The following is a 13,761-nucleotide window of genomic DNA, read 5'->3' on the forward strand; positions in this document are numbered from 1 at the left end:
TCCAGGCTAGCCTCTTCCTCTCATTCTATTTTGGGCATGGCTTATTTACAGCATTACTCTTTGCCCCATCTGTCCCATATATGTGCATTGAATAATTAATTTTATAATTTGTCTATCCATTGACATAGTAGAATATGGGCAAAATAATTTTTTTCATTAATAGCTTTGTTGTTCCTGTGTGGATAGTTAGGCTAAACTAATTTGAGTGATTGTTCTGATAGATCTCTTTTAGGAAGTTTTGCTATATTCCAGTGCCAGATGACACAAAACCATTTATATCTCCGAATCACGAGGAGGTACTTTTTATGTATAGGGAAATCTGTTTTGTTTGGATTGAGCTCTAGATCCTTCTTGATTTAATGAATTGGATGATCATTATATACATTGTTCAATCACAATATTTTTCCAGAACTCTTGTAAGACTTTTGAATATGGATTGGAGTACATTTTGTTGGAGGACAGGCTTTAAGGAAGGATTTTGCTCCTTTAAATTAAAATCCTTTTTATAGCCACATACACTAAGCACAATGGAATTTTGTTTTCTCTGAACCTGTTGGTGAATTAAGTGATTACAAAGATATCATTTTCAATGCTACTTAATTTTTGAAAGTTTGCCTGTTCTCTTCTAATAACTTTATCAAGGATAATCTTGCTCTCTGTGCAGATTATTATCATTAAAAATTGAATAGGAAAATAGTCACAAGAAGAGATAATTATTGATATTCTTTTAGTAATTCTCATTTTTTGGTGTCATTATTAGGTCTGACAATACCCTTTACCCATCCATGGCATTAGAATCTCTTCTTTTTTTCTTGTACATTGAGAATTTATTCCCCCAAATCCTTAAATCCTTAAAGCTTTTGTACCTTTATGAATCTCTCTCCCTCTCCCTCCCTCTCTCTCTCTCTCTCTCTCTCTCTCTCTATATATATATATATATATATATATATATATATATACATACATACACACATTTTATATATATATATATATATATTACATATAATATATATGTTTAACAATAACGTTTTCTCCTTTTTTCCCTTCTGGGTTATTTCTAGCTCCTCATGGTTCATTTCTGGAACTGTGATATCAGAATTTAAAGGGGGGTAATCTTCTCTATCCTTGATTTTGAAGAGTTTGTTACAATAGTCTTTGCAGGACTTTACCTATTTCTTGTCTTTCTTCAGACTTCATATTTAAATTACCTCAGATGATTTTGCTAAATGAGTCTTTTCATCAAACTTTTAAGTTCATTTAATGCTGAAAAAATACTGTTCTTATTTTCATTCATCTTTCATACAATTTTGTAAAAAACAAAACAAAACAACTTTTGTACTCTATTGGTTGCCATATTTCAGTATTTTGAAAGGAGATAAAGTGATTGTTTAATGATACAGTTTTGGGGCTTTTCTGGTCTCATCAGAGAAAGTTATTTATATTTTAAATTTCTTTAGCAAATGGTTAACATCATTCTTGCTATCCATAAGACAAATAGTTGATGCATTACATAAAGGCCTGAGTTCACATCCTGCTTTAGATGCTATCTGTAAGACTCTGTTCAAGACACTTAAACTCTGCCTCATTTTATATATCTATAGATATAGATATATAGATATATGTGTATGTATATATAATGTGGATAATGATAGCACTTACCTCTTATGTTTATGAGGATAAAATAATCTAATATTTATGAAATGCTTAAAAACCTTGAAGTGCCATATAAACATCAATTATTATTATTTTTTATCCATTTCCCATTGAGCAGCATCTGTAGCTCATTTGAATAGGTCAGGTGGCCCATACCCTTTATTCTCATTTTAATTCTTCTTGTTTATTACTTTTTATTTTTAGTCTAACAAATTGGCATTATGATGGTACTGACATCTGATATAGGGTTCACTCCCACATTAGCCAGACATTGTTTTTTATCTGCTAAAATACAATTAATTTCATGTTGATCAATGTTTTGAGGTGTAACTATACTCTGTACCCATCAATTTTCTTCTCTAAGAAAATATTATTTATAGAAATTGTATAAATGTAGATTCTGCATAAAATACAAATCCTTGGCCTCTCTTTTTTTCTTACTCAGGAACCATATCTTCTTTTATTTACTCTGCTCTTTTCTTGGCCTTTGAATTTACCAAGTATCCAAGTACAGTAAAATTGATTTACTTTCAAAGATTTTCATAAATTATAATATAATTTTTCTTCCTCCTCATTGTGTAAGAGTAATTTTGGTAATCTATAATTATTTTAATGTTGATATTTTTTTCAGTAATTTATAATGAGAACTGCATTTAATATTTTCAAATGTCCTATCAAATGATGTTTCATTTTTCACAAATGATATTCTTCATAAGTACAATATCTTCATGAACTATTGTATTTGTCCATGAAAAGAAAGCTTAAGAATAAGGCTTCTACTAAACTTCAATTTAGGTTTCTCTTTTTCTTTTTCTTTTTAATTTTAACTTAGAAAATACTTAGTCCCTCCATAGCTATTTGCATATCCATGTTAGCCATTAAGTGAAATGTTATCATAAATTATTACCATGTCTGAGCTAGAAGGTAATGGATGGTGTTAAAACTTTCCATTATTAGAACAAAACTCCACTGGGGACCTAAATGGATTAAAATGTAATTGGGAAATATTTAATAAAATTAAGAATATAATGTTAATTTGAGCTTTTCTAAGACAATATGCAGCTCAAAGGTATCAGTTTCTAGTTGAGTTCGACACCACTGATCCCTTGGGCAGTAAAGAGGACAAATTAATCAATCAATAAATTAATTTAACCTATAAACTGGAAGGTCAAATACTGAATCTAAAGCTTAAATACTTTGCCTACATAATGAGAAAACTTGACTCATTCAAAATTACCTTAATATTGGAAAAGATTGAAAGGAAAAGAGACAAGAGAAGATGAGATGAGTTTATAGTATGATGGAAAATGAATATGAACTTGAACAGACTTCCAGAGATAGTGGAGAATAGACAGGTCTGACATACTATGATCTATGGAGTTCTGATCAGAACTAAACAACTGAAAAGTAATAACAAATACTAATTTAAGGTTCTCATCATACATTGGAGAAAACTGAGGTCCAAATATTTTAGTTGAATCAAGCAGATAGCATGCAGAATCAAAACTTAATTTTTTTTTGATATTTTGCATGGCAATGGTGTTAAGTGACTTGCCTCACGTTATAAAGTTAAACAAATATTAATCCTCTGAGGTCAGATTTGAACTCAAGTCCTCCTGACTCCAGTACCAGTGCTCACTCCACTGCATGACATTCCTATTTCTAATTAAGAATTATTCTCATTAAATTATGCTGGTTCTAATTCTAAACACTAAAAATCTCTTCTACCATATTTATGAATTACACAAGAATTCCTTTACCTGATTTACATCAGATGCATCTCATCATAGTAAACATTATATTTTTGAGATTAGCAATCATTCTTTACTCAAGAAGTTCACTGTAATATGTCCCATCATTTGTGAAATTTAATGTCTTCTAGATCTTATCTTAGAAGACCTAGAATATCTCTATCTAACAATATTTTCAATTGTCTCTGTGAAAATCCTTAATACTAAATTCCAGTATATTTCACAAATAAAATATCAACACTTTTAAATGATTGCTATTCTTTATTTTTATTTCACTTTGAATTCCAAACATATCATTATTGCCTTCCCTACCCATAGAACCATCCATTATAATAACAACAGAACTTAAACATTTGAAAAAAAAGTAGAAAAGAGTTTAGCCAAAACAAGGCATCAATCAGGATTGATAGTTTAGGCAATGCTCCACATTCAAAGGCTTTCAAATCTGCAAAGAAAAGAGGGAAGTGCATTTTCTCAACTCTTCTTCAGCTTTTTGTTCAGTTTTTTTTATGATACCTTGCCTTACCTCACGAAATTTTGTAATTTCCATTGAATTATTTATAATCATTGTGCATTTTGTCTTCCCAGTTTACCTAATTCCTTCTGTGTCAGTTCATATGTCTTCCTATGCTTCTCCGAATTCTTCCTATTTTTTGTTTTTGATATTAATATTCTTTTGCATTCATGTACCACAATTTGTTTAGCTTTTTTCTAATTTATGCGTTTCGATTTTTATTTCTATTATAAGACATCCAGCAATACATAAAAGAATATATTTTTGTCAGGATCTTTTAATGGATCTTTTGGAATCTGAGAGTCAGAGATTTAGTTCAGTCTTTGTGCCTTATAAACTATGCAGTCTTATATAAATCACCTAATTTCTCAGAAATCAGCTGCTCATCTTTGAAAAAAATGAGACTAGACAGACATTATGGCCTTTTCCAGCTCTAAATCCATGATCCTTTCATTTCTTTAGGGGGGAAACAGTTCCACTTTCTACTCTATGATATCTGTTATCATGGCTCAAAATGGTTTGTTTTGTCAAAACTCCCATTTTGAAGTTCGATCTAAATTTCAAGAAGTAAGGCATAGTATAAATAAGGTCTTCATCCCTTTTTTGATTTGATCAGGTGGCTGGAAATAATAATATTGAATAGCATTTATTTGTCTAGTGTAACTCAATCTCCTTTCTGGAGATCTCCCTATCTCTGTCCCTACTTGATATCACTTCTGAAAGTAAATTCATCTAATCTGGTGCTCTGATGGAGAAGTTTGGTTTATCAGTATTTTGATATACCTGTATCTCAGATGTTTCACTTACCAATTCTGGCCTTTAGGTAAGACATTAGACATCTGTGAGGTAAAGCTTCCTCTTTGATAAAAGAGTGATAATTAGACTATTATTGACAGGACAGGGTAGTTTTAAGGAAAGCTCATTATAAGTCATAAAGTATTATATAAATGAAAGGTATTATTGAAATGTGATGTACCCCCCCCAGTCTCTGCCACCTACCTGCTAAATGAATAAACTTTGAATGCCTGTTAAATTCTCATTGCTCATCCCTCCAATTTCTCTTAATTTTGGTACCCAAGGTAGTAATTTCCTAAATGGCAATTTGGTACTTTTGTTTCTTTAAAGCTTGAGGGATAACTCATTAACTCAGCAAGATCTGGCTCAATATGCTTTTACTCATATTTAGCAAAAGTTTTGTTGCATACAATTCCTTCTGTGCTTTTATTTTTTTCATTTTTGACAATTGTCAATCATAGCACTATGTGTTATTTAAAATTATAGTCAGTTAATTCAGTTAATTAAGTATCCCATGAAGATTAATATTGTTCAGGAATAAACCAAGAAATGCCTTGAAGGAGAGCTACAGTATTCTGAAGATGAAGAATTCAAATGTGCTTTTAAAAATCAATTCTCACATTTTGCTTTTTCATTTAATAGAGATGAAATGGTCCTATCTTCTTCTGGTGCTGCAGGCATTCTGATTGGCTACTGTCCCCAGAAAGATGCCTTGGATGAATTTCTTACTGGTTGGGAACATCTTCATTATTACTGCAGCCTGCGTGGAGTTCCCAAACAGGATATCCAGAGGGTAAGCATCCTTTGAGAAAAAAGAACAGTTAATTATGGCATCATGAATCTCCTTCAATTCACAAATGAATTTTATTTTCTTGTTGAAACCATCTGCTGCTGAAGATGAAAATTTCCCATGTTAAAAATCAATTAAAATGCATGTCTTTGGCTACATGCTCATACATATCTATGTACATTGAGGAAATGCTGGGGGATCATGGTGATATATAATGGTGGTATATATAGTGGCATGCAGATTATATAATGGAAAGAGTCCTGGATCTGTAGTCAAAAAGTTCCTGATTGAAGTCCTGGCTCTAATACTTATTTACCTCTGTGACTTTGGGCAGGTCATTTCCTCTTTCTAGACCTCAGTTCCCCTTCTTGTGAAATGAGGGGATTGCCCTCCAGGTTTCCTTCAGACTCCATGTTCTGTGATTCAGTTATGAAAGGTAGAAGTCTAGTTGAATAGTAAAGAGAAGTATAGTAATGGAAGTGAAATTGTTGGCATAACATCCCCATGTCTGCAGTGACCGCTTCTTGACTCCCTTTCTTTGTAGCCTCAGGGGAATGATGAAAGGGAAGCTTTTGGATGGCATGTCATTCAGTGTCTTAGAGAAAGTAGTAGGTAGGTAGATGTGAAAAGAACTCCCCATCCCCATGGTTCTGTCGGTTCACCAGTGCTCACTAGAGTAGAACAGAATAGACAGTCCTGACTGACAAGTCAAAAAGGTTTTAACAGGAAATTCTCAGAATGACAGTTGTTTGAGAGTTATTTTCATCTCTTTGGTTACCCTCGTGGTTAAGAGTTAGAGATGTTTTGTAGACTTCTGGGGAATTCTCAGTATAAAGAAATATGAGGCATATTCAGAGTATTCCCAATTAAAATGTGGAGAAAATCAGCCCCTCTTCAGTCTCATATGTCAAGCATAACAGGTCTCTTCTGACCAAGCTAATGAATTCATTGTTGTTTTTTTTTGGGGGGAGGGTTCATACTCCATTACTCATTCACTTAAAAACATCCAAAACAAAACTTTAAAATGAAACTAAGATAGATTTGGTTCTTGCCTGGTCTACCACAATTCCTATAAACTAAAGACAACTGCATACTCCTGTATAGGCAGTATTCCCTCCTACTTTAAATATCTGTTTAATATTCAGGACTAATCTTCTGGAAAGTCTTTCATTAGGTGTTTATTGTTGTCAGCCCCTCTCATTAGATTTTGATTAAGGAAGTCAGATGTTCTGCAAACACAATGAGCATGTCCTTTTGTTGTAAGAAAATATATTAGGAGATAATTGTTATTACATTAAGCCTTGGTGATTATTTTCTGTCACCACTACCAAATGATGGTTCTGGTAATCACCTGAAAGCATAGCTTTATTGTAGAATATACCTAATAAAATTTTTATTGAACAGTAACTAGAAACTAGTTTTATCTAGAGCTCATAAAACAGCAAATGGATTTTTTCAGGCAATATTCCCACCTGTTCATATATATTTTTGGTAAGTCATCAGATAGTAGCAATTGTTCCTATAAGAAATTATATTAAGTAAAATGAAAATTAGAATTTTAGTGTTATAAGAGACTTTGAGAGATCAACTAATTCTAATGCTCATCTCATTGATGACTAAACTGAGCTCAACAGAGGTAAGCTGGTATAACTTTGATGAATCACATGAAATTATGTAGTACATATTTAGTGGACTTGGTTAGACCACTTGGATGCCAGTCTATTTGGAATGTGAAGGGAAATTATATGAAATTAGCTTGAAATGATAGGTTAATTCTGTGAAGGTTATTAGAATAATCCATGCAAGAAATTATGAGTGCCTAAATCAGTGTGGTGGTTATGAGAATGGAGAGAAGTGAACAGATGTGGGAGATGCTGCAAAGGTAGAAACCACAGGAGTTGGCAGTTTATTGGATATAATGAGGGGGGAGTAGAAAGGGAAGATTTTTAGGATGATTTCAAGGCTTTAAATCTGAGAGGGATGGTGGTACCCTCATAGGAATAAGGAAGTAGAAGAAAATTTGTTATTAAGGTAACAAATGGAAACTCTGAGGATGATAGATCATTGTGAAATGTGGGGATAAGGGGGCAGAATTATAAAAGAAAGGTTGAGAAGAGAGCAGATGCTACTTCTTGATTTATTTGTGTGGAGAGTGGTAGGAGTAAGAGAGATAACCAGAGACCCAGAGTCATGCAGCCAAAAGAGGCTCTATCCTGCTGTTTCCTACAAACAGTCCCAAGTTTTCTTCCTCTTTAAGATGCCTCAAACTATTTTCCTATAGTTTCATTTCCTTTGCCAAACTCAAAAAGAATATAATCAACACACATATACATATTCATATACACACATATCCATGTATGTAGGTATGTTGCTTTGTTTGTATGTTACTTGTGTTCTAAATATTCTGAATTTTCAAAGTTCTTCATCAATCACATGCTGTAGGCACTTAATTAATGTTTGTTTAACTGAATTGTTTTGGGTAGAAGAAGGGAAGGAAAGGCACCTCCTACATCCAGTTTGCTTAGGAAACCCATACAACTTTTCTAAAATTTCCCACCTTCTTCTCCTTCTTGGTCATCTGGTTTGTTACTCCTTGATCATTCTTGGTCATTTTCTGAGACATTAACATTAATCTTGACAGTTGCTTGCTTATTTTTCCTTGTCGACATCAAAACCTCTAGCAAAGTCTGGAAAATATACCTACTAAGGCTGAAAATAATTTATGAATGAGAATGGGATTTGTAACAGAGAATGATAGGGTCATTTAATGGACTAAACTTTTCAGTGTAAGAGAATATGGGTGGAAATATAATTGAAAAGTTGGTGCTCTTAGAAGAATAGTGTTTGACCTTGGAGAAGTCAAAGGTATATTAATATCCCCCCTTTAAATTATAGAAAAGGGTCCAAATAGTTTTGTTTACAATGTCAAACTATTGTTAGGAAAAATGTATTTGATGATGCACGACCATTAAGCATGAATGACCACTTTACATGGATTCCCATTAGATTTATTTCCACCTCTATTTTAAATATTATTATTTAATGTTCATCACAGTTTGTCCTAATTTACATCTTTTCTCTCACTTTGACAGTGAGAACTGTTTTTTTCACTGATGTGGTTAGAAGGAAGATGGTTGAGAGAGAGAGGAGAAAGAAGAAAGGAAGGAACAAAGCTAGATCAATTATTTTGTATAGCTTCTTTCATCACATCCAGTGTTTATAATTTTGATATAAAAGATATTCATATTCTGTGGAAATAATTTGGCCCAACTCAATATAGTAGAAAAAAATTAGGAATTTCAATGTTCAAGGCACTATATTAGATACTGGTGATACAAAGAAGATACAAATGCCAGATCACTGTCATCAGAAAACTTACATTTCAATAGAGGTAATATGACATGTGCAAAGTTTAATAAAAGTTAGAATGTTTGGTATGTGTGTGGGAGTAATGGAGAACTCAAGAGAAAATGTTTCAGGGAAATCTGAGAAGAGAAGCTATTTAGCACAATGAATAGCTTCACTAAATAAATGGCAATATTAATATATCAGGATTAAAGAAATCAGAAGTGTACAAATATTTAATGAGTCCTTATATTATATATTACCATGGAATATTCCTGGTTAAGAAAAACTACCAAGGCAAGAAAAGGGTAAGGATGTGATACTTAAAAGAAGAGAAAGAGGCAACTGGGATACACCGAATATTGAACATTTTCATCAATTTAAGGGTTACTTTTAGCATCAGTGTTGATTCTAAGACAAAATGTAAAATTGAAAAACAATGACCCCCCCCATTTTCCCCTTCCAGTACCCTAAGGCCTAGGACCTGTTCTCACTTGACAAGGTGATAATGATTGATTAATTTGACAACTAATCAATGATAATTAGTAAAGAGGATAAGGAAGAGATGCAATTCCCTTTCTTGCCCAACAAAACACACATATACAAAATACTTTTGATCTGTTTTCTTTTGTCAAGTGAAATATTTATATTTCTTCAGACTTGAAAATACAGATGAGGATATTCTTCAAGAGATAATGTCCTCATCTTTATTTTCAAGTCTGAAGAATTGCCTTTTATGGTAGGGATCATAAGTCAGTTAGTGATTTGTGGCAATTCCACATTGGACTGATGAGTAGTTTTGTTTTTTTTTAAAGCAGGGTTTTTTGGCATTGCACAAACCATACTATGATGCTCAGCTTGTGTGTGTGGGACATCCTTGTATAGCTTAATTGTAAGACATTTTCATGGTTTTGATTACATGTGCAGCTAGCAGTGATTGCTACCCATACTCACAGTGGCATCTCTGCAGGGATTTCAATAAAGTAGTACAACTATTTAGGGGGTCTTCTATCTATAATATGCTTCCTAGGGATTTCTTTGATAGGAAATACATAAAAACAACATAAACAGAGGTTAAATTATAGAGCTCTGGATTTCAATTTATAGGAGATCAAGAAATGTATATTAAATCTCCTTACTTCCTTCATTAAGATGCTCTTCCATTACTGCCTTAAGGTGTGAAAGTTTTCTTATATTCTCATAGACTATGCAAAGAGAGCACAAATCTGGCAAGGCTTTCCAAATACAGGTCTAGGGATAGATTCTATTTTCCTTTTCAGAGAATGAGCCTAGCTAAGTCTGGAGAAGTTTATCCCTAGGTTGGCCAGAGTATGATGAAAATTTTAGTCTACATCTGGATGAACTGTCTACTAAAGAATAGAGATAATATAATCTGAATTGGTATAGATAACCCCCATTGACATGACCATGGATATTTGACAGTATTACAGAAAATCCTGTGGCACCACTTCCATCTATTATTTCTATTCAATGGTGTTTTTACCATCAAATTTCTTATCATTTTTGCCTTTTACTGCTACAACGACTGTGGTGTTCTTATGATAAGCATATCTAATAATCAAAAGGTTTTCCTTCCTTTCTGGCACATCACAATCTAGGTGATATCCCTCAGTAGCAGCTCCTCAGGTAGAGAGTTTTTCATTATCTAAAATAGAAAACTATATCAGGAAATGTAGCAAACTGGGATTTTCTTGTTAGAGCTACTTCAAATCGGTTGGCTTTCTGAAAAGAATATTCTTAGAGAACTAAAGGAATTCAATACATTTGTGCCTCATCCATGAGGCTATTAGTTCTAAGTTACTGGCACCTTTCCTTGATTTGGAATTCTCTTAAAAACAGATTCAAGATATTCTCTTTCATATGATTATATGTTTTTGCAAGAGAGAGAAAAGGATCAGAAACTTTATGAAGACAACAAATAAGTGACATCAATGTCTATTTCCTTCTTAAATCTATGATATTACTATGTACTGTGATTTCTATATACTATGATTCTCCTGTCTAATAATTTCTACTCATTTCTATCATCTGTACTTGGTATGAACTACCTGTCCTAGAATGCTCATTGATTTATTTGATTGTATAATCATAAAGGATGATAAAGTACATTATTCAGTCTTTCAAAATGAAATTAGTTATTATTTGAGATGAACAGATAAAACATGTAGTCACATTTAAATGGGGAAAGAGAGGGAAGGCAATATATTTTAAACTTAATAGTATTTTATTTTTTCCAATTACATGTAAAGTTAATTTTCAATATTCATTTTTGTAAAACTTTGAGTTCCAAATTTTTATCTCTTCCTTTCCTCCCTTTTCCCCAAGACACCAAATAATCTGAAATAGTTTAAATATAATTATGTTAAACATATTTCTATATTAGTCATGTTGTAAAAGAAAAATCAGAAAAAAAGGAAAAAACAGGAAAGCAAAAACCAAAACCAAAGTGAAAATAGTATGCTTTGATCTGCAAAGCTCTTTCTCTGGATGCTATTAGCAATTCCCACCATGAGTCTTTTGGATTTGTTTTGGATCATTGGCACTATACTTTTATTCAATGCCTCTGATGTCCAGACACGGACAAATACTATGTCATTTGATCTTCACACAAACACTGGGAGGTAGGTCATTTGTTATTCTTATTTTACAGTAAATAGAAGCAAATAGCATTGAAGTGCCTTGTCCAGAATCATACAACTATTAAGGAAGTGACAATAAATTTTAAATGCTACTTAACCATTTCTGAAAGCAACTTTCACAGAAGACACATACGTTGTATATCTCTACCCCTATCCATTTATGGATCTCTCTATCGGTCTATATCATATATAGATAGTTTTCAAAAGTGATGACGTTGTTAATGTCTAGAGGTTTAGCTCCTTAGTCAAAAGGCTAACTCCAGAGAGTTGTTCTTATTTTTCCAAAGATAAGATGTGTGCTATCAGATGGTTAAAAAAACATAATTTCAATCATTCATTAGTTGGGATAAGGAAAATGAGACGAGAATAGATTTGAATAGCAGCATGAATTTAAAAGAAGATTTTATTTTAATTGATCACAAGGAGACTTTTATCATTATGGACAATCTTATGTGCATAACATTATTTTCTTAATAATTTTCTACTATTCTAAGATTAGTGGAAGTAAGTACTATGAGACAAGTTTGCTGCAGTAAAAGATAAGATTCTCTCAATAGAGAATTTAAGGGGCAATAACTCAAGGAGCAACATGAGAAACCCTGTAAATATTTTTAACACTGGAGTTACAAGCAGTTTGCTGACGACCTTTGGCCAGACATCTGCATCTTTTAAATTTTAAGATGTATCATGGTTAGAGACAGCAAAAACTTCCTTGAGCAAAAAAGAGAAAGTTTTTAAAAAACACCTATTGATAATCAGGTTTTATCCAAGAAAGTGCCTAGTTTCATGGCTTGCAAACTTTTTTATTGTGTTGTCCCTTTGTAGATATCTTTTATATAGTAAGTAACTAATGTTTTAAAATATACTTTAAAATAAAGTTATATGTTGTAGAAAAATAAGTTTTCAATAAAATGGAATAATACTTTACAATGGTAAAGAATGACTCTTTATATAAGACATGGAAAAATGCTGAATTTTTGAACCAGAAATTTTGGATATTAATCCCATCTTTGTAGAGTTTTACTATAATCTAAAAAAAACACTTGATCTCTCTAAGTCTATAAAATAGAGATAATGATAAACTGTCTATTTCATTGAGAATTTTTCTCTCCTAAGGCTTGAATCATAGAGGAGAAGGTGGGTAGATCAACCCGAGTTCAAATGTTCCTCTGGCACTTCTATGATATGAGATTCTGGCAAGTCTTTTAAATTTTATTTGCCTCACATTTCTTCATAGTAAAATGGAGAAAATGCAACACCCACTTCAGGATTGTTGTGAAGGTCAAAGGGAATAATATTTGTTAAGTGCCTTATCATAATTCCTGCTAATTCACTCCCCCCATCATTCCTTCACAATTTAGAACAAGAAGTGACCTCTGGAGTTATCAAGTCTAACTTTCTTATTTTATAGATGAAGCCACTCAGCCCCAGAGAGAATAAATCACTTTCCCAAGGTCCTTCAAGTAATAATAATCAGAAGTGGAATTTGAACTGAAGGACTCTTGAGTTCAGATCCAGTTTGCTTTCTACTACTACCTGCAATGGGTTAATGTATTTAAAACTACTTTGCAATGGTTTTAGAATAGCAGTATGGGTTCTAAGGAAGTTTTTCTTTAAACAGATATAGCAAAGAGACTATAATGATTACAATCTCTGTTGATTTGAAGAGGAAATATAAAATAAGTATAATTTTATAATTGAAGAAGAAAGTAGCAAGTCTTATTCTCTCACTTGAAGAAAATATGACTATATATATTTTTATTTTTAAATTCTTCCCCCAGCTACATGCAAAAGCAAGTTTCAACATTTATTTCCAAAACTTTGAGTTCCAAATTCTCTCCCTTTCTTCCACCCTACTCCCTCTGTTGAGAAAGCAAGTTACATGGCATAGGTTAAAAATGTGGGGACAGCTAGGAGGCACAGTGGATGGAGCACCAGCCCTGGAGTCAGGAGTATCTGAGTTCAAATCCAGTCTCAGACACTTAATAATTACCTAGCTGTGTGACCTTGGGCGAGCCACTTAACCCCATTGCCTTGCAAGAACAAAAAAACCTAAAAAAAATTAAAAAATGTATAGCTATGACAAACATTTCTACAATTGACTGTAGGTATTTAGAGTGTTTTCCAGGAAATCCCAAGTTGAAGTTAAGGAAACAAGGACCTACTAAGCAAACAAGAGGAAACCATTTGAGGTGTGCTCAGAGACCAGCAAGGCAACTTTGTTTTTCTATGGTTTCTTTGCAGACTCACTGG

General features: G+C 32.7%; 1 protein-coding gene across 1 annotated transcript in view; it reads left to right on the plus strand.

The window, feature by feature from the left end:
* Window positions 1–13,761, plus strand: part of ABCA13 (ATP binding cassette subfamily A member 13) — a 493,610-nt gene that overhangs the window by 412,542 nt on the left and 67,307 nt on the right. Inside the window, exon 49 of the mRNA XM_074199032.1 lies at window positions 5,356–5,506. Coding sequence (XP_074055133.1) covers window positions 5,356–5,506 — 151 coding nt within the window. The remainder of the gene's footprint in view (window positions 1–5,355; window positions 5,507–13,761) is intronic.

The sequence above is a fragment of the Macrotis lagotis genome, chromosome 8 (genome assembly GCF_037893015.1).
Source record: "Macrotis lagotis isolate mMagLag1 chromosome 8, bilby.v1.9.chrom.fasta, whole genome shotgun sequence".
Lineage (NCBI taxonomy): Eukaryota > Metazoa > Chordata > Mammalia > Peramelemorphia > Peramelidae > Macrotis > Macrotis lagotis.